General features: G+C 36.9%; 1 protein-coding gene across 1 annotated transcript in view; it reads right to left on the bottom strand.

The window, feature by feature from the left end:
* LOC118744652 (protein gooseberry-neuro) overlaps nucleotides 1–22223 on the bottom strand; it is a gene marked incomplete in the record, with an annotated part of 69322 nt that overhangs the window by 15176 nt on the left and 31923 nt on the right. The window contains 1 exon segment of the mRNA XM_036477809.1: nucleotides 18294–18405. Coding sequence (XP_036333702.1) covers nucleotides 18294–18405 — 112 coding nt within the window.

Here is a 22223-nt window from a genome sequence, read left to right as displayed (position 1 = left end):
AGCGTACTACTCTGACAACCTTCTAAACAACTTTCTGTGCCAGGAACTCTGATCATCATGCCACAATCCAAAATAATGCTCTCGAAAACTTATATTCCAATTTACTTTTAGCTCAACGTGAGTTTTCCATGTCAGCTTCGTATCTAGAGTTATGAAAGGGTTGTGATATCTGGTTGGTTGATCACGGTTGATCCTACCGGGAGGAAAAACACTAGGTATATAGAATAATGTTTTTTGGTTTTGCTCGTCAGAGTTTCCAGTTTTTCGAAACCAAGCAAGATTCTTGTGGCAATTGTTGGAAACACTATGAATGTCAAAAACGATACTGAGCGGAAGCTCTAATTTTGAAGCCGTAGTGATTTAGTCTAACCATATGAAATCTAACTAGACAAAGTCATTTAAAGCCACCCTCTAGAGCTGAAAGTTGTGTGTTTCTATGCTGCCGAACGCTATACTAAGTCAGAGTGGGAGTGGTCCGAAATACTTTACTGATACAAAAAGGCCAGATGACTATGTATGTTATCGTTAAGCCAGAAAATGACTTACAGACAGAGTTCCCTTCTCTTCTTTGGAATTGAGAAAACCCATAGAGTCCCGTAAATACCGAAAAGCTCTGAAAATATCTCTAGAGGTTCCGAGGTCTCTGAAAATTATTGGAAAAATCTGGAGTAAAATGAGTAAAGAATCAACAAAATTCGGAAAGATCCCGAAAAATAAAATACGAATAATTCCGAAAAGACCCATAAAAGTTGCATTATTCCCGAAAATGTCGCGAGAAATTCGAAAGGTTCTGCAAAATCTGGAAAAGTTCAAATAAACAAAGAACAAAGAGCCCTGAAATAAATTCGACGGGTTCCGAAAAGTCACGAAAAAATAAACACGAAGAATCTTGACAAAGTGAAAACAAAAATGCCGAAATATTCGAAAAACAGTAAAAATACCAAAATGTCTAGAAAAACCCGTAAGGTCTCGAAAATTTAAGCACTACGAATTCCGAATGGTGCCGTATAAAATTCGAAAGTTCACATAAAAGTCTACACAGGTTCCGAACAAATCTCGCGTGTTCCCAAAAGATAAAACACGAAAATACCTGAAAAACTTAAAACCACTTTGAACGGTCTCAAAAAACATACGGGAACGAAAAAAACTAAAGTCACGAAGCAATTTTTTTTGTTGTTATCAACACCTTAAATATCTTACATAATAAGTGCAAAATATATAATATTTAAAGAATTATAATGACAGATTTTGCCCATGTATGTAGTTATCTTTAATTTCAGAACGTAAGTACATATAATTTCACATTCTGTGTTATGGAAAGTGTGAGGAAAGTAAGACTTGAATATCTCAAATTTATTAAGAGCTTTTAAACTTAATAACTTTGAAACGTGAGAAATTTTAAGCCAATAACCTGCTTTCCTACATTTCTTTGAAAGTGCTTTAATAAGCATGTAAACGCAATTAAATAAATAAGTGGGCTATTAAGTAATTACCCGTATTAATCAACTTGGCGATGTTCCATAGCAACGGAGTATAACCAAATAAAGGAAGTGCGATTTTCCGCCACTTAATCAGGTTCTAATAACCAATATAAATCCAAATCTGCCGGACGTTAAACACCGTATGATATTTCCGCTTTTTCAAAACAATTACCCAATGCTGCCAGATGACTCAGATCAGCGCCGAAGCCGCCGCACAACCGGTTAACCGTTTTTATGTGATAATTAGCCGTGAAAAATATTTAATTATTGACGTAAATATGAGAATTGGCGCATCAAATGTGGCAAATCAAAGTTCACACGCTTAGCTTGAAGCAATTTAAACTTTGAAAAAGCGCTAATTATCTACATAAACCGTTATTTAAAATATAGCAAATTGGTTTGGTGAAGTAACGATAAGTGCTTTAGTTACGTAGTTATACGCCACTTTTTCATTTACCCTTCTCTTTATTTATGCATATGCCTCTCTCTCTCTCTCTCTCTTTCAACATCCCACTGCAGCTCCTAACCGATTTCATAAATCTGCGGTTAATTGGACAGCTATTTGCTGAGCTTTGCATACATTCTCTAGTTTTGGTTTGAACTTTGCTCCCAAACAAGTCGTACGTTTAAAAATACTAAGCGAATTTGACTGGTTTATGTTTTAATTTTTTTTCTTCCTTTATTTTAGTAATTGCTATGAAAATCTAGCTTTACGGCAAAAGTGTGGGCTAGACGAGCAGCGCGGGGAATTGCACAACTTTCGAAGATAATTTATCAAAACACCGCATGACAGCGCATGGACTGAGTCAGAGGTGTGAAAAGATGCCGCCGCACCGCAGACATCACAGCTGTCATAGCGAGCGATACCACAGCATAAAGATAACATATGAGTCAAATAGAATGAAAACAAAACAAAATTAAAATAGCCTAAAAATATATATCCGAAATAATTGTTACCAACAAAATAACTTCAGCTCACTACAGTAGCCACTGCATATTATTGGCAGTGTAATTGCGCCACTGCCCCCGTCGGGTAGGTGGCTCTTCTTAACCGCAGCGGGGTCATGGCAAAGCGGAAAAGCGATATGCGTCCGCACAACTGCGCCGCACTTGGACATAACTACGTATCTACAAACATTATTGCTCGTATTCGAAGACTTGAAAGAAACTTCTCAAAACATACATATATATATATATAGTGCTTATCATAACTATACGACACACACATATTGATAATTTGCGTCTATTAATTTTTGAAGCCAAACTTCTTTAGCGGCGGTTGATTGGTTGGGAGTAAATTGGCAAATGCAACGGAAATTGCACACGGAAATGGTGCAATGGACATGATGCAACGGAAATGGTGCAACGGAAATGGTTGGGGCTGAAACAAGTGCTTCTTGTGTGTATGCATATGATATTAATTAAAAAAAACTCTCTTAGTAATAAAAGCTCTTATTTACCAAAGAAGTGCTTAAAGCACAAAAAATACAATATATTTGACGCTAAATTATATACATACGTATATGTAGAATATAGATAAGTTAAGAATATCTTAAGCTTGCTCTTTAATTTGATATAATTGTAACTCATTTCTCTAGCTGCTTCAGATCGCCCTAACTTCCTCGTATTACTGAGAAATTATATATAGATTTTTTATTTAGAATTTATTAGGGGTATTCTCTGAGTCTTGTAAAGCCCTTGCACGGTGTACGGATTGTACGGTTTGCAAAGCTGTCCCATACGAAGACCGGTTTTTACCGGTGTTGTGCAATCTGTGCACTATGCAAGGGCTTTGCAAAACTCAGAGAATACCCTAAAAAAAACCTTTTTGAATTCTCCCTAGACGCATTTCTTCCCCCAAAGCTTTCCCCTATATTTATCCCTAGGGCAGTCCAAAGTCTCTAAATCTAGGGGGAAAACCTCTGATCTGCCAACTCTGGTTGAAGATTTTCCTCCATAGAAAAACGTTTTCGCCTTGTTCGTATGGAAAAAAACTGAGTGGTTTTCAAAAATCAAAGGTATTTTTCAGCCACTTTAAGCTGGCATTTCATTATACTAGAACTGAATGAGCTACAAAACTGCATACCAAACAATTTTCTAAGAATTCCGCTAGGTAGATAGAATATGTGGGCGGCATATAGGTATGATAAGCACTATACTATACAGCAGAAATATCTCTTTCTAGCGCGCTATATGTACAAGTTATTAATGTTTGTGGTAATAACAAATTAATATACATATTGTTTAGCATTTAAAAACGAATTGAATTTCTTTCATTCTTATTGTTATGTGAGGTTAAATGATCAATCGATCGCGCGGTTTGAACATTTGGCTGATTGCCTGCGTGGATATTCTGCTGTTGCCCAATATATATGTATGTAGCTGATTGCTGCCAGCTGACCACTGTTGGCTAACCACGCTATTTTGCTCTTTTAATTAAGATTTATTGTTACGTACATAGAGCGTTGGGCGCTTGCCAAGATTAATCGCCACACGCTTGGGTTACTGCGTTGACTATCATTTTTGGTAGCTAACCGCCGTTGGCTAAAGGGTTGAAAGGTGTTGAAAATGTGTTGTAAAAGTTTTGATATGGAATTTTAATAGCGTTATTTAATAAATGACTGCTTAAGTGAGATTTGAAATATGTTCGTTGTCTAATTATAGTAGCACATGGCGTAGTAGTAGTAGTAGTAGTAGTAGTAGTAGTAGCAGTGGTAGTCGCTACTAAAAACAAACCGGCTATTAGCATATTTAAATACCTTTAAGCGTTTGCTACTGTTACTAAAACTATCACTAATACTACCTTTTAAAGAACAAAGTCAAGTTGCTGGAATATCTTCATTCATTGTTTGTCTTGTTAGCGGAAATTAATTAAAATTTAGTGGACGCTGATTTATTATATTTATTCAAATGATTTTGAAATGGTTCAGGATTACTTAATAACTATTTACTATTTTTGACGCTTTTAAAGACTAAAATTTATGAATGTAGAAAAGGAATATGATATACATATTTGTTATAATAAACAAAATCATCGGTATTAAGTAAAAATAAATAATAGTTGGTAGAACACTATGACGTAGCAGATCTCTCGGCTACCAATATCACACATCTAATGTCCAATATAAAATACACTGTCCAACTTTTTACTGGGTGCTGTATAGCTTAGCACTGAGCGGAGTTGACAAACTATCTCCCAGCAGTGAGGTCCCTGCTCAACTCACTTATAGAAAAATGTTACTCAGTAGTCCTTTACTTTACGCCTTTATGGCTAGTTCACTGAGCTGACTCATCTAAATAAGTTAGAGTCACTGAGTCAACTGGCCTAAATTCATTGAGTTACGCAACTCTAATCCTTGGTGCCCGTTCTCTTAACAATTGTGGCGCCTGCTATAGATTTCTTTGCGAAAATTAAATTAGGTCATACCAGAGTCAGAGGTTTGACATTGTCCTTTAGTGTTTTTACAAATTTTTCTAGCAGCCCCATTAATAATTTTGCAAATGTTCGTAATTTTATCTCTTCTCCTGAGTCATGTCATTTGAGGTACTTCAGTTCATAGACTCATCTTCTTTGGTAGACATCGCGCCACGAAAACTAGGCTTTGCTTAATTCTTCGGTGAATCTCCCCCATAGTTCTTAAGCGGAATATGAGTTATAGGTTTCGGTATTGCACAACGAACGACATCGTTAAGAATAGCACTTTTTTGGAGGCAATTCTGATTTATACAACTCTCCGACCACAAAAAGCATATAATAACAAAAAATATTCCATCTACCCTGTCAGAGTCTGTGAAGGGATGCCCTTAAGCATCTACTATGGTGTTTCGTCTGTTCTGTGACAAGAGTTTCGATCGAGGGCAGGTTTAACGAGAACATATACCTTAAATGGTGCAATTTCGAACGTCACCCCTAAGCAGAAAATTAAATGTAGTCATTCTTTCCATGAGAAGAAAAGGGTTTAAACTAAAATAAACATTTCTTCAAGCAGAGAAGACACAATTCTCTTAAAAAAAAGTCAATATCTGAGAGTTATTTTTGAGGATAAGCTCTAAATTGGAATGTGTGATGCGCGAAACTATTTAAAAAATCCATTCTAATATACACCACACCTATTTGATTAAAAAAAAAAAACAGAAAAAAGTCCACACAGGATAAGCTCAGCAAACTTCAACGACTTAGGAAAATCAACAACTGCGGATACCAACGGCTTTTATACACCAAAACTTATCTAAGGCCAAAATACTAAAGAGCTAGTATTTACTTACTTCCTTCTCTTAGGATTATATAAGAAGGGGCTGGGTATTAGCTGTATGGACCTAAGTAAATATGTCTCCTGGGATATAACTTCACATACAACTTCAAGTTTTTTCCCCTAATAGGACCAATTGCGGCAATAAAACCTCGGAAATGGGACAAATTAACTGTGCCTTTCCTACTGGGGTTCATACCACTGAGCTATTTTGGAGACGTGAAACCAATGCGGCGGAAAAGCAAATACATATGCACATACACTCTGTCAACTGGCCGGCGCGAAATCACCTCGAGGCTGTTGTGACATTGTCTTCAGCTCTTAACTCTAAATCTGGAACCGATTTAACTGGGACATGTTGGATTCGTAAGCAATGAAGTGGCAGATATTTTCGTCATGAAAAGGGATGCATAGGTATTCATAGGCCCATAATTCTTTATCAGTATGCTATGGAGCTGCGCTATAACTGAATGAAGAAGGAAGCGCAGCAATACCAGAGAAATACGGAAAGTATCAGATAAATTTCATCCATCATAGCGCCATTACGTATCAACGAAGGGAACTAAAGTATTCCTTCACCTTACCAGATACGAAGTAAGAGTTGTTGCAGGCTTTCTTGCCGGCTGCTGCAGGGTAGTGAAGTACTTGTTGAACCCGGGAGTTGTTCATTTCAACCAGTGCAGCAGAAGATACCACCCTGTGCGATTGCGGAGCCCTTTTAGGTCCAGACTTCGCTTCTTGAGTTAAGCTTACATGTGATTAGCTAAGGAAGAGTGAGATAGCTTGGTCTATGGAGCAGAAAAGCACTTCAAAATACTAATAGGAGAGTAGGCAAAAGTTTAGAAGTTATGTGCGTAAGTAAAATTAGCTTGAAAAGGGCGAGGTTCGTTCTTTTTACCGTGCAGTGGCGGATCTAGCGGGGGTGGGGGGAGTGGGGTAGTTTGGGGGTTAAACTACGTGTTAGTCGGTGGCGGACCCACAGGGGGTGTTTTAATATGGCGCATATGTATGTATAATATGGCGTCTATGTATTAAAACATTCCCCGTGGGTCCGCCACTGTTATCGCGTAAAATATTTCTTTTAGCACGAACATCAAATGAGGTTCTTGGTGCTGGACAGCGTCTGTCAAAATCAAGGATGCTGATTTAGACAAGCGGAACTCCCGGAAATTATAATTTTCGCATAGTGCAGACAACTAGTAATAGCGAGGGAAATGCACGTTTTAAAAAATTGTAGGGACTCCGGAGATGGAGTCCTATAGGGGGCTATACTTATACACAAGAAAGTTGATTGAAAGTTAATTGGGCCATCAGATGATTATTACTTCAGTAAAATGTGACAGAAGCTATTTGAGAAGTGTAAATACTCTGTACTTAGTTAAGTACCAGGCAAAAAGAGGTATCACATTGCATAATTTCAGGCACTATTTACTATAAGCATTATAGCACGATATGAAATTCACAAACCACTTGAAACCCATGCAACTTTCACTATCAAGAATTTTACCAATTTTCTTCCCTCCAAATTCACATTCAGTTATTTAATGAAATTTCGTGTTTCACCAAATAAACTGCGCGATATACTTAAAATTACTCAAAAAATGTTATAAAAAATTGTTGCTCAACACGACACGAAAATCCTAAGCGAACCAGTTTAAATTACGCTCCCTTTGTTAAAGTGTTTATAAACACACATTTCTGACCACAGAAAGATAGATAGGTAGACGTCCAGACAACAAATATACATGAAGGTGAGATTACGTTGATTGATGACAATTCGAGTTTGCCCCCACATTGATTTGATTTATTTTCAAAACTACTGAAATTGAAATTGAAAGAGGTAATTGATCTTACTGGCTACTGACAAAGCAGCTACATATGTACATAGAAACAGCAGCAACAACAATCATATGGAGAAAAGGTAAGTAAAGTACCTTAAGCTGTCAGTCAATTTCTTGGCTTTCGTTTTCGACAGTGTGCGCGCTGGTTTGATGGTGAGTAAAACTTTTTTCTTGTTAAATTATTTTAATTATTTATTTTGTATTTTGTGATGTTATTTTTATTTATTTTTTTCTTTTAGAGCACGGCCTACTACAGACATATATATATGTGTGTGTACTTATGTATGATCTTGAATTATGGTAACCTATTTTGAGTTTTAGCGCAGTAGACAGCTTGGCGTAGCTGAGAAGTGGTAAAATGAAAGAACTAAAAAGAAAAAAATATTATACATGTAAGCGGCCGCTAGTCTTTAGTGAAGCTGCGAAAAAATTGGAATTTCGAAGGTTATTAAAATAACTTAGTTAGCGCATGCCACGTGTAAAATTGTGTTTGCTAATATCTATTTTGTATTCGTTTTTATTTTTAGGCCCACAGCATACACCAAAGAGGAAGCGCACGTTGAATAATTTAAGGAAAAAAAAAGAAAAAATCTGAATTCCGCCGCGACAATTTTATGGCAATTCAAACCAGTCCGGAATTTGCTGATATTTTGTGGAAATATATCTGTTCAGTAATAAAACACTCGATGGATTTGCAAAAGTTTGCTCGTATTTTTATTTCATTTCCTTCTATAGTTTTCATGTTCTGGCCTAAATAGTTTTCAAAAAAGTGGGAAAAATGGTTTAAATAAAATTCTGAGCGAAGCTAAAGCTTAAGGCATATACTGTAAAATTTCATGGAAAATATTTTCGTGGAATATTTTAACCCCGAAAGTGTTGTTTTGGCCCTTACTTCAAGACACCACTCAAAAAGCAAAATGTCAGATTGTGAAGAGGATTGATATGTTCTAGAAAATAATTCTTACGAAAATTTTACTAGGGGTCTTCTTAGGATAAAACTCCATGTCACCAACATCAAAGTCTCTAAAAAATGTATGTATGCCAAGAAGAAATAACAACAAATTTAAATGTACGCGTTCGAAAGGACAAGTCAGTTTTTTTTTACTATAAATTTATTCTATTACGCAGCCGTAATAAAATATCTAATTGCCCTTTTTTAATTAGGCAATAACTTCTTATATGGAACTACAGCCGTTTGCTGCTCTGGGCCGAAATCAATATTTAGCCGCTGTGTACGTTCGAGAGTACAAATCAATATTTTTGCTATGCCTATGAATATCTAATATGAAATTTTAGACAATTAGCATGAAAGAGTTCTAAAGAGAAAATAATGACTTAAGCAATAAAAGTAATCACTTTTTTCTAAAGTTTCCAATTTGTTTTTTTTCTACGCTAAACGGTTTATATCTTTAGTTCAATGACATAGCCAAAGTCGACACAAAAAAAAAAACAGTTTTTATATGCACACTCGAAAGTGCAGCAGGAAAGAGAAAATAAGCGCCACCTCATAAGATTGAGGTATTTGCGAATGGACTGCAACAGAATTTAAAATAAATATGAAAGACTTAAAAAAAAAAAATAAATAATAATCGGCATTGAAAACCGAGATTTTATTTTATTTTTTATTTTTTCAAACGAAGACGCTCGCATTCCCCCCTGCCTCCACTCTCCGCACAAACTACACTTGAACACGTCTGCTGCGGCATTAAATGCATCATTTTTCCAAATCAAATTGCACATTATGGCCCTAATCATAGCCAACGCCGCCAATATTAATGATTTCGCACCGTAGAAGCAACTACTTGCGCCAGCATTGGTTAACCGCTGTTGCAACATTGCGCCTGTCAGTCTGTCATGCCATTTTGTTGAAGAGTAGCGGCAATTGTTGTGTTGCTTTTTTTTTGGTTGTTACGTTGGTCGCTGGTCCACTATTCTTAGTTGCTGGTCACCACACCACATCGCCGCACTGAGCATGGCAGGTTTGTTGGTGTCATTATAGTGCCAAAGCGAATAATAAGCGTCATCAGCATTATAATCAACGTTTATTACGTTTCAACTCATTTCCTATGTTATCGTTCAGTTTGGTTTCCATACGACGACTGTGTTGCCACCGTCATAAAACGCCACCGCAACGTCGCGCTGTTGCAGTGCACTCTTTCCGCTGCTATTAGTTGCCTTCTCAAACCTTCTCTGCCCTACGTCAACTTTATGCCATCAGTCGATTTTGAATTTTCCCTAACCATTGTACTTTATTAAAATGGTTTGTATGTATGTATGTATGTGTTTATATTTTTTTCCATTTCGTTTGCCTTCATTTCATTTTATTTCTCATATAATTTCATTTGATTTTTTGATTTTGATTGTGATTTGGTCTTTGAATTCATCTGGCGGCTCACTTTGATCTTGAACGCATTTTGTCTGTTGTCCGCGGTGTCCAAAATATTATTAACACTGTCCGTAGTATGCCACCTTCAGGTTAAGGTGGCCAGATTTTTGAAAGAAAGGAAGAATTTTAGAAAAGGTTTTTATTTTGGTTTTTATTAACGCAGCTTTTGGCTCTAAATATAACCTTTTTATCTACACGTATTTTTTTATTACCGAGTCGGCAATATGGCAGAAGAAGCTTCATAATTTGTTCCCTTAAAGCGATAGACATTTCAGTAAAGAAACTTATCGGACCATAAATACGGGTTTTTAAAATATATGGACACCTGCGCCACCTAGCGGATGAATTCATATTTCATATTGTATTGCCGTCGGGTTCTGAGCCACGTTTGAAGTGAAACTTAATAAAAGCTTGTAAGCAACTGCATTTTTTTTAGCTGGCCACCTTACTTGGACACCAATGACTCCACTCGTTGCTTCTACCATCGCCATGTTGCCAACTGACATCTGCTTCCCGCTGACACAAAACTCAGCCCGCCTGCCGGCCACATGCTGACGTTTGCCACAGCTCTTGCTCGCAAGCTGCTTCTCTTTACCCCTCTGAGTCCAACAAAACACAACAAGTTTGGCAAGATGACAATGTTGGCTGCCGCTTATTGTTGCTTACTACTTATTTCTGCTGCTTGCTGTTGGCTGTCGACTGTGGGTTGTCCGCTGCCATTGTCGTCGTCGTCAATTCGCCGCTGGCGACCACTTGTTTGCCGCATACGTTTGTACTATTGTTTGCAATGTCATTTTGTAATTATGTTTGTTGTTATTGTTTTTGTTTTGTTGGTTCATGCTTGTTGATAAAGCAATGTTGTTCGCTGCTGCTATTGGTAAAGTAGCCGCCATCGGTTACAAGTAAAAGTTTTTTGGCAACGAAAATAAGGAAACAAACAAGAAAATATTTGACAACCATGTTTTGCTTTGTGTGTCTGAAAAGGGAGCGGATAAGCGGGCGGTTAGGTGCTTATTACTAAGCCAACTAGGTAATTGAAAAATACGTGTGGCATCGTTAGTTCGATGGGGGAGAGATGCTAATGCGTGAGCGGTTGGAAAAGGACCATTTTGAGTGATGGTTACGAAAGACTTTCTGTTGTTGTAAAAAGTTATTTCTTTTAATTAAGCACAACAATGTAACATTTAACACTCATCCAATTAAGAACGGGACAATTTCCATGCTGTTTCATCAGAGTTCCGTATCTATTCCTCTCCTTCCTTACCAGCCGACGAAACCAGTCTAAGGTCAATTTTTTTCTCCTTCATGCTAACTATTACAATTAAGTCCAGTCCATCCAGACTGAAACATTTATCTCAAATTTGGGTTCTACCAATTAAACTCCATTGAAGCATTCTGAAGGGATATGGCCGTCGAATCCTTGAATTCTGGTTTATAATCGAATGAGATGGACATAGTGCAGCGACTTTAAGTACAGTGCCTCCGTGCCTTGGCCAAGTCGTTCGAATGGACACCAACGCTCGAGCTCTGAAAGTATACAACTCGGAACCCGCTGGTGGTAGCAGAGGAAGCTGGAGGCCCCACTGCGATGGAAAGACCAAGGGAGGACTTGGCTTCACTGGGCAATTTATTAACTATTTTCTCTTCAAGTACATCGTCTGGTTTTTCATCCCACGGCAACATAGTCAGAGAATTTTTCGCTGTAGGATACCGCTGTAGGAACTTCGTTGAGCATATGTGCCTCTGACGACTAACTCGATATACGTTCAAGAATGGCCACAATTTCTACGAACTCTTCGTCAACACATAATCAGTCTTTACTGGGTCCCGGGGCAGCGGTATTCTGGGAAATGAGGAAGCGGTCCAAAGAATGCAACTTCCCATGTGGAGCTGTAGAGATGAGCTGGATGAGGGGTCTCTTTGGATTCGCCAGAGGATCAGGATTGTCTAAAGGCATGTAGGGGTCGAACCAACAAGAGAGAGTTGTTAGTTTGTGGTACCTAAACAAGCCAGAGAGGCGTTGGGATGTCGGGGTCGAGTCTGGATAAATAGGAGTTCGATTTGCTACAGTAGCTAAATAAACATTGCGCTAGCGTTATGTGCAACACTCGAGGAAGCTGAAGCTCTGTGTGATGGGTGAAAGCGAATGACTGCCTTAATGGACTAGAGTTTGTAAAGGTAGTTGTTGTCCCTAGGTAAATGTCGTTGGTGGCTTGTTGGAACAACGTCGGGACCAGTGGTTGTACGAGAGTTTGCGAAGGTGGTGGTTGTCTCGCAGTAAATGTGTTTAGTTGCTTGTTGGAACAGCGTCGGGTCCGGTGGTTGTGCGATGTGGGTCTGAATCTTGTATATGAGTACATAAATGTCCTTCGGATGCAGTTGGGACTTTTGCATGGCTTCTAGCAAGTGTCTCCGTATTAGCAGCTGAGCAGGAATTGTTAGCTAGGCATCAAATTTGATTCCAAGACAGCAAATTTGAGATCTCAATATGCAAAGAGCAGTTCAGACATATGAAGACATCCCCTTACTTTACGAAGGGCGGTGTTCTGAGGCTGAGGCTTTGTCCACAAACCAAACCAAATAGGCACTGCATAATTTGGAACTAGCCGGCCGGGTTATTGCCTTGTATGTTGAGACCAAAGTTGCTTACACTTTCCGCTTAGTGCTGCCGGCGAGCGATTTGAGAGCTTACAAAGGTAAACCTCGGTTTATTAATCCACCGTATTGATGTGCCAATGACGTGAATGCCCATTGCAACTTGAACCTCTCATCTTTGTAGGTCTTGATTTTGTCGGGGAGAGATTAAGGCTTCTATGACAGCCGGTTTTAGGTTCCATAATGACTCGGTGTTTTACCCGTCTAAGCGCTGTTTTTGTTTTCGCTCCATCGCATCTTGTTACTGCTTTCGGATGCAGTTCTACGATGATGCACTGTAGTACAGAAATGGGAAATGGTGGTCAAAATTCTTGCGTAACTACTTAAATTGAAATAATATGTATATCGTCGTTTAAAGTACAAAACCGCGTATCAACAAAATGCAAAACCGCGTACGTGAGATTGCATAAATTATTTTCTAGCGAGTAAAAAGACTCATATTTCAAACGGTTCTGTCTTTTATATAGCAATCGCATTTCTGTAGTAGTAGTAGTAGCTAGTATATTTCAGAACGAATGGATAAGGGTTGAGCCAAGAGCTTGTGTGAGCAAATCCAATTTTTGGCAGCCAATGTCAGTTACGCGGTTTCGCAGAATGACGATACGCGGTTTTGTACTTTAAACGACGATGTTAATATTCAAGGTATTAAAATCCGTGGTATACCAAAGAGTATCAGAGGTCTAAAAAATGTAAAAAGCCCGAAAAAACACGTTTCGATATTGAGATTTTCGAAAATCCGCCCAATGGATTTGTTAAATTATTTTCGTTTCTACTCGGTATTATCTGTAGAAAGCTTGTGGAGAAAGTTTTTAACAACAGAGTTGCCAGCTATCTGAAAGTTTAAAATTATTCAATAGCTTAACAGCATACTCAAATGTCTGCCATAACACAAAACGGATTGAAAAGATTAAAAAAATATTTTGGAGTGAGGTTGCCACCTTTCTAAAAGCAAATTACAAATTATAATGATTTTTGTAAAATCGTGCTAGTGGGAAGAAAAAAAATCCCTAGATGGGCAAAAAGAGAGGAAGTTGAACATTCTTGCTTGAGAAATTTTATTTCATTAAACCCATTTTTTTATTTTAAATAAGTGGCAAGAAAAGGCGTGGGTTAATGTTTGTTTCAAAAATCGCTCGTTAGGCACAAACATATTTTATTTATGTATTTGCTTTACTTACATAAATAGATTACCTTGGTTTATAATTGAGTGGCAACCCTACTCAAAAACATTTTCGTTTTAAATCTATTTAAAAACTTTCCGTTTGATAACCACATTGTAGTGGTAAAAATCACAAATTTTTTATAACCTTTGTTAGCTTTTTCGGAAGGTGGCAACCCCGCTACAACATATTTTTTGTAAGTCTCTTAAAACAATTTTTGTTTTAGTGTAGAAATTGAAGTATTTAAATAATTTTAAAATTTCGGATAGCTGGGAACCCTGTTTTTCTAAATTTCTTCCACAAACTTTCTACCAAATATACCGAGAACAATGGATACGTTTAAAGTTGTTAAAACTGCGAAAAATTGCAATATACACGATTTCTCGGATTTTTTACAGTTTTCGGATATCTGCTACTACACACTTCTGTACCACTGTGCGATGATGCCTTTGCTGCAGCAAAAATGCCACTTTAGAAAAAGTAATAGCTCGTAGTTTGAAAATATATTTTCAAAGGATGCCGTTAGTTTTGTTACGTTAAAACTAACAATGTTTACCTACAACTTCAGGCATTTAAACCGATTAACTATTGTGTGGCATGCAATAAATAGGCATCAATCAAAATTTTAGAGTAATGCACTTGACTACAACAACATCAGGGCACATAATGCCCATCTGTATGCAAGGATCTGCCATTCAACTTCTGATGCAACAAATATCATGCCAAGTTTTACAAATCCACATTTTCGCTTTACACATTTCATTGATGTAAAATCACAAAAAGACTGTTACTTTTGGACAAGTCTGCTTTTATAGACACAGTTTGAACAATATTTTGCTAATTTTCATGCACTCATTGACGTTCTATGCCTCATTGTCACAATGTGCCAGCAAGCGATTGTGCATTATGCTGGCTGTGTATCAAAGAGAAAAAAAGAAAAAAAAGAAAAAGAATAAAAAAAAACAGAATGAAAGGAATAAACAGCATTGACTCTGAGTCAACTTTCTTTGCCAGCAAGCGGCAATATTTTCCTTAACGTAGCCTATCCATTTATGAATGTCTACAATGCACGTCAACCTAGAGCTGTTTCACAGGTGTATCTGTTGCCTACTTTCTGCCCATTTGTGACACTTTTTTTTTGTTCTGTCAGTTATTTGGGTTTTTATTGTTTTGCAAAACAAAAACAAAAAACAATCACTTGTTTATTTGTTTATATGCGCTGCGGCTTGTTTGGCATGCATTTAAGCAATGACTTTGTACTTGCTTTGCTTGCTTTGAAGATCAAAGATTAAGCCGGTTTCAGGCGTTCAAGAAAAAAGAAACAAAAACAGAAGTCACAAATGTAGGCTTTCTATAATATTTTCTTAATTTTTATTACTCACAAATAACTGCTACTACATTCTAATGCACATACCTTTTATTTGAGATATTTTGAATTTTTCTTCGCTCTTTGAAATTAATAAAATAAGTAATTTTACTACCGCTACTTATTTGTATAATTTTTCAACAAATTATTTAAACGATCTCATTTTCAGTGCAAACACAATTTTCTACTCAATCTAAGATCAACTAGCAGCCTCGATCGTCTCGAAGTCTGCCCCTTAAATAACTGCACTTACTATGTACGTCAAACGTTAACAAACAGGTAAGTGGGCACATGTGTATGTATGTATGCAAGTATGTTTATTTGAACTTGCTTTTTATTGTAACATTTATCGCATGACTATGCATATTTAGTGATTAGCCAGTGTATTCTAGTGTCGATCAACGTGGAAGAGTTCGAATCCCGAGATTTTTTCATATATACGCAAATAAATAAAGGGTGTTGGAAAAAATTAGAGTAATTCAGAATATAATATTTTGTCCGAAGAAGTAATTCAGAATATAATTTTTTGTCTGAACTAAATCCGCAAAATAATGTGTGCAGAAAATGTGGTTACTCCAGGAGCAGTCTAATCAACACTCCAGGCGCCGTTAGAGGTATACTCTTGCACTTTACCTAACCAGTGCCACATAAATCCACATTTCAAACTTCGTACAAAAATTATGAAAATTGAACAAACTTTAACAGCCAGTTTTACCAGCAATTTAAATGGAAAATAATTTTTTTATTTTCTGTCGATTTCCATATAAAATTCAAAAAATTTGGTTAATTTTTCACTTAAATTGCTTTCGTGAAATTGGCTGTAACAATTGCACCCACAAATTTTAAACTTTTCATTCGGAATTTTTAGAAAAATGTTGGGTAACAGAGGGTGGTGGGATGGTTTTCTTGTAAACTTTCCACGTGGCATAGCCCCCTTTATTTAACATTATTATTAATAGGCCTCTGACATAGCTAAATCTTCTTTGCGAACTCCTAAAGAGTCACTTCAACCTAACGTTATTTTTAAAGTTAAACGCTTTGAAGCATCGTTCAGATTTTGGATGGCGACGAAAGTCGTTCTCCAAGGGATATATTTAAGTCTGTTCACAAAATCTGCAGTTCATCTTCATAAATATGATACCTGACCCTGCAAACTGTGAGAGTTTTAGGACCTTCACAGCTAAGACTAAGCAGTAGCTCAGAGGCTCCACGAGAGGATGTTAAAAATTCCTTGGATTGCCTTTTAACCTTTGACATACGCCAGTGACCGCCAACCTTTGGATGCACCACAGAAAGGCATGTATATATGTCGCGATCGAGAACCCACCACAAAGTAACCTTGTATCGGATTCCAAGTTTCTGTAATACAATTCCGCGGCTATCTTTCAAATATGACACTATTTTGCATAAATCGAAAGCACTTAATAAGAAATTTATAGGGAGGGGCCTTGAAGTGCGGTTGTGTGTGTGCCCATTGACACACTTTACTGTAATCTAAGTCTTGATATTCCGTCTCCAGCATTTCTATCATCAGGTTTGGATCAAATAATGTACCAAATTTGTCATCCTTCGATAATCGTTGTGATAAATAGTAATAAAGAAAAGAGGAAATAACGAAAAGAGGACGCGCAGTATATCAATTAATTTTCTTTTAACAATTTGACCTGAAAAGTTTAGCTCGTAAAACATTAGCTGTATGATCAGCACAACTCATTATTTTAAGGCTTACTAATGAAAAGATTAAAATTAAAATTAAATTAATTAAAGATTAAAATTAAAAGTGGACAAATAGATTTCTGAAAACCTTATAGATCCATAATAAGGAGTATAGCCTTGGAATAAAGCAGTGTAAAGAAACATTTTCAAGTTTTAATATCTTTTGTAAACGGCGTTATCATCCTTGACCGAACAATTCTGAAATGAAATAAATTTAGGCACCCTGTATTCGCTCATAGCGAGCAAGTGAAATGGAAATTCTAACTTATTAGCTACATATTACTCTCAGTGAACCAATAAACCCAGGTCCGCACAAAAAGTTAACTAATGGAAATTAAAAAATAAACCCATCGAAAGATCACAGATCGTTTGATGTCGATCACCGGCAATGATTTTCATTTTCAGGTGTCATCATCAACACGTTTTCCCTTGTTCTTTTCAAGTCCGCATATGTACATTTTCTTGTAGCTGGTGCATTTCGACAACTCTTCTGCTTTCTTTTAATCTTTCCAGCCTTTTACTGTTGTTGTACGCTGCTCATTGTCGCCCAACAAGCGCTTAATATCGAGATCGTTATCAAAGCGACGATATTTTGTAATACATATTTCTATTTATAACTAACTTTGAACTAAAGTTATATGTATGCTGTGGGTTGTGAACGCTTACGCCTTCTAGATATACATATGTATATACATCTAGGAGTACTAGAGAGATGCGTAGAACGCTCACTCACACGCTCGCTCTTTCGCTAAGACGATCAAAGCGAAAATGCCGCTAAATAAAAATCGGCCTGTTGATTTGAGCTCAACAAATGATTTGATGATGATTTTCAAATTATCAAATAAATGATCTGTAATTTTTGGTAATCTTTTCAACCTGCACATCTACGAGTATGCGGGTATGTGTAGACAAAAATTGAAAGCCGATCGTTGCTTTCGACGGCAAATCTTAGTCGATGAGTAGACGAAAATTCAATGGCCTACAAGCGAGTATAGCAAGTAGTTTTGTTTGTGTTTTTTTTTGGCGTTAACTAACTGACCTCGTAGCAGCAGTTGGCTGGGCTGCGCGGCAGGGTGACTAACTGTCAACTGTATATTAGGTAGCTAGCCTCATTACAGGCGGCATTTCTTTTACTTTGATTTTTTCGAAATTTTAGAAATGACTGCCTCTACTTAGTATCAGCTAATTTGTCGCCAATATCACACTAAAGCCGTAGTGAAATTTGTTCGTCAAATTCTGTTAATTGGGCCGTAAGCTGTTTGATGGCTAGTTAAATGCCGCTTGGCGCTTTCTTCTTTGTTGTTTCGAATTTAATTGATTTTTTTTTTTATGCGCTTATGCATTTGTTATGGCCACTTTGCATTTTGTTAGGTCAATTTTCTTTCTATTTTTGTTTTGTCTGTTCAAATATAAATTCTACCTTTCTACTACCACTTACCACCTAATATGCCGTGTATACTATAATCCTTGCGTCCGTCTTCACTGGTACGATCATTACCTCGTAAAAGGCGACTGATGGACGATGTGGATGGTGGATCGGTGAAGCCCTCCTAGAATGGTAAAGGGAAAGTATTAGCTACTTAGCTACAATGTTTGTATTTAAATATGTAAGCTATTTTATTGTTAAAACTAGTACGTATGCTAATATAGATATTAAAATAAGTAGGTTTTTTTTTATATTTATGTCAAGCATTCCATAGCACATAAGAAAAAATAGCAAAAGGAGACAATTTTTTGTCTAGAAATTACAGCTTTCTGATTTTAACATTTGCCTTTCACTTCAGTGCACTGTAGTCAAGTAAGTTTGTCGTATTGGGTCATATGAAAAGTCTCAGCTATCAGCAAATTTTTGTTTGAAGTTATTCCTATTCAAATAGATAGTATATGTATGTACCAGGGCGGGTCAAATTTTTTGCATCAAAGTCACATCGCGATTATGGTTATTGGGCCATTTCAAGCATTTTTACTCAATAGGTCTAAAATGAATTTCGAGCCACCGATTTTTTCTATCAATTTTTTTTTTTTTCAAAAGGTGGCGCACCTGTTGAAACAGCTGTATTGAAAACTAGCCAAAATATGTATCGGGGGCTTTTTGGGGTCAAGGAATCCATTTCTGGCATTAATTTTTTCTTTTGAGGGCCGCCAGAGGGCGTTTCCGTACTTTGTTTTTGGATTTTAACGCCTTTTTTCCGAAAATTCAATTTCCAAAGAAGAATGGGATGCAGAACTGCCAGTAGTAGAGGAGGGTATATCCATCTACACTGATGGTTCAACGGAGTCCACTCGAAGGACCTGCCGATCAACCGGTTCGATAGCGAACCACTGCAATGTCTTCTAAGCGGAGATCTACACTATAGAGAGGGTGGGTAGTCTTTTTTTTAGTGGTAGAGTTCCGGAAGACAAAACCACTATTTTTTCCGACAGGCAGCCAGCACTGAATAGGATAGCAATAGGATCTAAAATAGGGAAATCGGAGAATTGTATGGAAATGTCCCACCACGCTGGCGTCAATGAGCCGTATCAATGTCACTCTATGCTGGGTCCCTGAACAAAGTAAAATTGAAGAGAATTAGTCAGATGGCCAGATGCGGATCAGCGATGCCAATAGAAGAAGCGGATAGCTCCATAATCCACCATTTAGCGACCACGTTAGGAAAATTGATGAATTGAAATACTCAAACTCAATAGATATGCAATAAGAGTCCTTACCGGCGTTATCACAGGACACTGTGCTATATCACCATTGCTTCAATATGATATGGATGAAGAAGAGTCAATTGACCATTTTCTGGGTCGATTTCCAGGTCTACATACGACTCAAGCACTTGGGTTCACGTTTCTTAAACAGTCTGGGCGAGGTAGCGGAGGTGGAACTGTTGGATCTCCTCGGCCTCAGGGACAGTAATTGGTTCAGTACAATAATGACTGAAAGCTACTCTTTCGATTATAGGTGCGTGTCTCCTACTGACCTTAACTTAAAGAGGGCATTCAGAGTGGGCAATTCTGTTTCCGGGTGAAAGTGCAGAACATTCCACATACGCCCTCCTAGCCTAAACTAACCTTGGTTCGTTGTTTGTTCCAGAAAAAGCAGGGATAAATCCATGAAAAAGTATACCAAAATGATGAGAAATTCGAGATGAGTCGATTCAGCCATGTCCGCCTGTCGGTCTGTCTGTCTGCTCGTCCATCTGTCTATCCATGCGAACGAACGAATTTGGTAAGTGGGTGCCTTTTTATAATGTATCTATTTATCATTTGTCGGAACCGGCAGTATCGAACGACTACAACATATAGCTCCCATATAACAGATTGTTCAGATATGAAATATTGCGTTCTACCTCCTTCAAAAGAGCAGCTAAGAACATGAAAATTTTCATTATTTTCACTTGTTATCCACAGTGAAAATGAAAAAGATCGGACGACTATAACCCATAGCTCCCATACAACCGATTATTTACGTTTAAACCGATTCATTTATTCAGATAAAACCGCGCAATTTCCCATACAAATGATTGTTCAGATATAAGTTTCTGGGATAAAATAATTTGTTCCCCCAATTTTCTTATCATAAATGAGAAGTTCACAGTTTAAATAAAAATTATCATGGAAAATTCGTACTTAGCCATTATAATTTAGCATACATTTATTATAAATTTCCTTTCATCAATAAATTTGAATCAGAAGGCTTTAAACTTTTCACAAAAAAAAGGAATAAAGAATCGAGCAGGCCTTCGTTAGTTTTGGCAAATAAGTGTAAGTGAGACAAAGAATTGCAGAATAGATGTGTGCGGGCATAAAAGTAGAAAACAAAAAAAGATATTTCAGTACCTATTAAATTTTTGTAAATTTTTTAAGTACACCAACACTCAAATACCACGTAGTAGCAGGCTAGACTAACTTAAAATCCAGCAGACGATTGTCAATTTAACACTTGAAAACTAAATTTGCTGAGTCTAAGTAGTTAGCAGGAGATGCCAATACTTCTCTTTTAGGTATGACTACATTGTATGTTTGTAAATATTTGCATAAACTGTGAAATGCTATTTGCCATGCTATGCATTTTTTCGAAAACCAAACAAGAAATAGGAACGGAAAAAACGACTATCAGCAAAGCAAGTCAAACTCTTTGTAGTTAAATAAAAAATATACATACATATTGATGCACATACCTATTGCATTTCACTTAATACATACATATACTCGTATACGTTTAACTAGGAAAATGACTAACAACACTTCTAATTTAACTAGTTTTGCTTGGCTTGGAAGCATTTCAGAATATTAATGGTTTTTATGACAAAAAACTATAGGCATTTACTTAGTAAAAAAATATAAAACATCAATAACAGACACACATACATATGTCAGGTTTTCTGCCTTCTTTACTTTCCAGACTTTTAGCTTAGCTTATCCAAAAATTAAAATAGCTAAATTTTCTTAAAATATTATTCGTAACGTTTGCTCGTTCATTTACACTATACTACATATATTGTATTTATGTATCTATGTACAGGCGACTTTAAAGTCTATAAATATTGATTTTTAACACACGAGAAATAATATATATGTACATATATCGAGCCATTTTAAATAGCTAGATTAATTTCAATCAGAATTCAACAAGTCTATTATTTATTATGAAATCATTTAGGATTATCTTTACGAAGCAAACAAAAAACTTCAAAGGCACAAAGAGAGAAATTTAAATGAGGCTTATCTAAATTGTATTCAAAATGATTTATTTATGAAGGCGAGCTTGTTTTAATACTAAATACATTTGTATACTAAATCTACAAATGTTTAGATGCATGTACATAGATGTGTGTACATTAGGGTGGTCCAAAACAAGTAAAGTCGGAATTTTAATGCTCTCACTTCTAGGATTGTTCTATAATCGTGAAGTGACTGAGTTGAGGTAAGGTGATTTGATGTGAGTTCAGGTGAGGAGTGTTGGGGTGAGTTAAGCCAGTTGAGGTGGAGTGAGGTGAGTTGAAGTGAGGTGACTGAGTTCAGGTGAGTTAGGGAGAGTTGAGTTGAGGTGATTGGAGTGATTTGAGTTGAGGTGAGGTGAGTTGAGGTGGGTTAAGGTGGGTTAAGGTGAGTTGAGATGGCGTGAAGTGAGTGGAGGTGAAGTAAGGTGAGCATAACTTAAAACATACTAAACTTCAGCATTATCTTTACCTTTGAATTTTTTTCTCTATCTTATTCTGTTCTCTCCATCTTCCTCTTCATCTTCATTTTCATGTTCATGTTCATGTTCATCTTCATCTTCATGTTCATGTTCATGTTCCAGTTCACCTTCATCTTCCTCTTCATCTTCGTCTTCATCTTCATCTTCATCTTCATCTTCATCTTCATCTTCATCTTC

The sequence above is a fragment of the Rhagoletis pomonella genome, unplaced genomic scaffold, assembly GCF_013731165.1.
Source record: "Rhagoletis pomonella isolate Grant_MI unplaced genomic scaffold, Rhpom_1.0 Rhpom_scaffold_00008, whole genome shotgun sequence".
Classification (NCBI taxonomy): domain Eukaryota; kingdom Metazoa; phylum Arthropoda; class Insecta; order Diptera; family Tephritidae; genus Rhagoletis; species Rhagoletis pomonella.
Note: the sequence above shows the minus strand (reverse complement) of the source record. Positions and strands in the feature narration are given on the sequence as shown.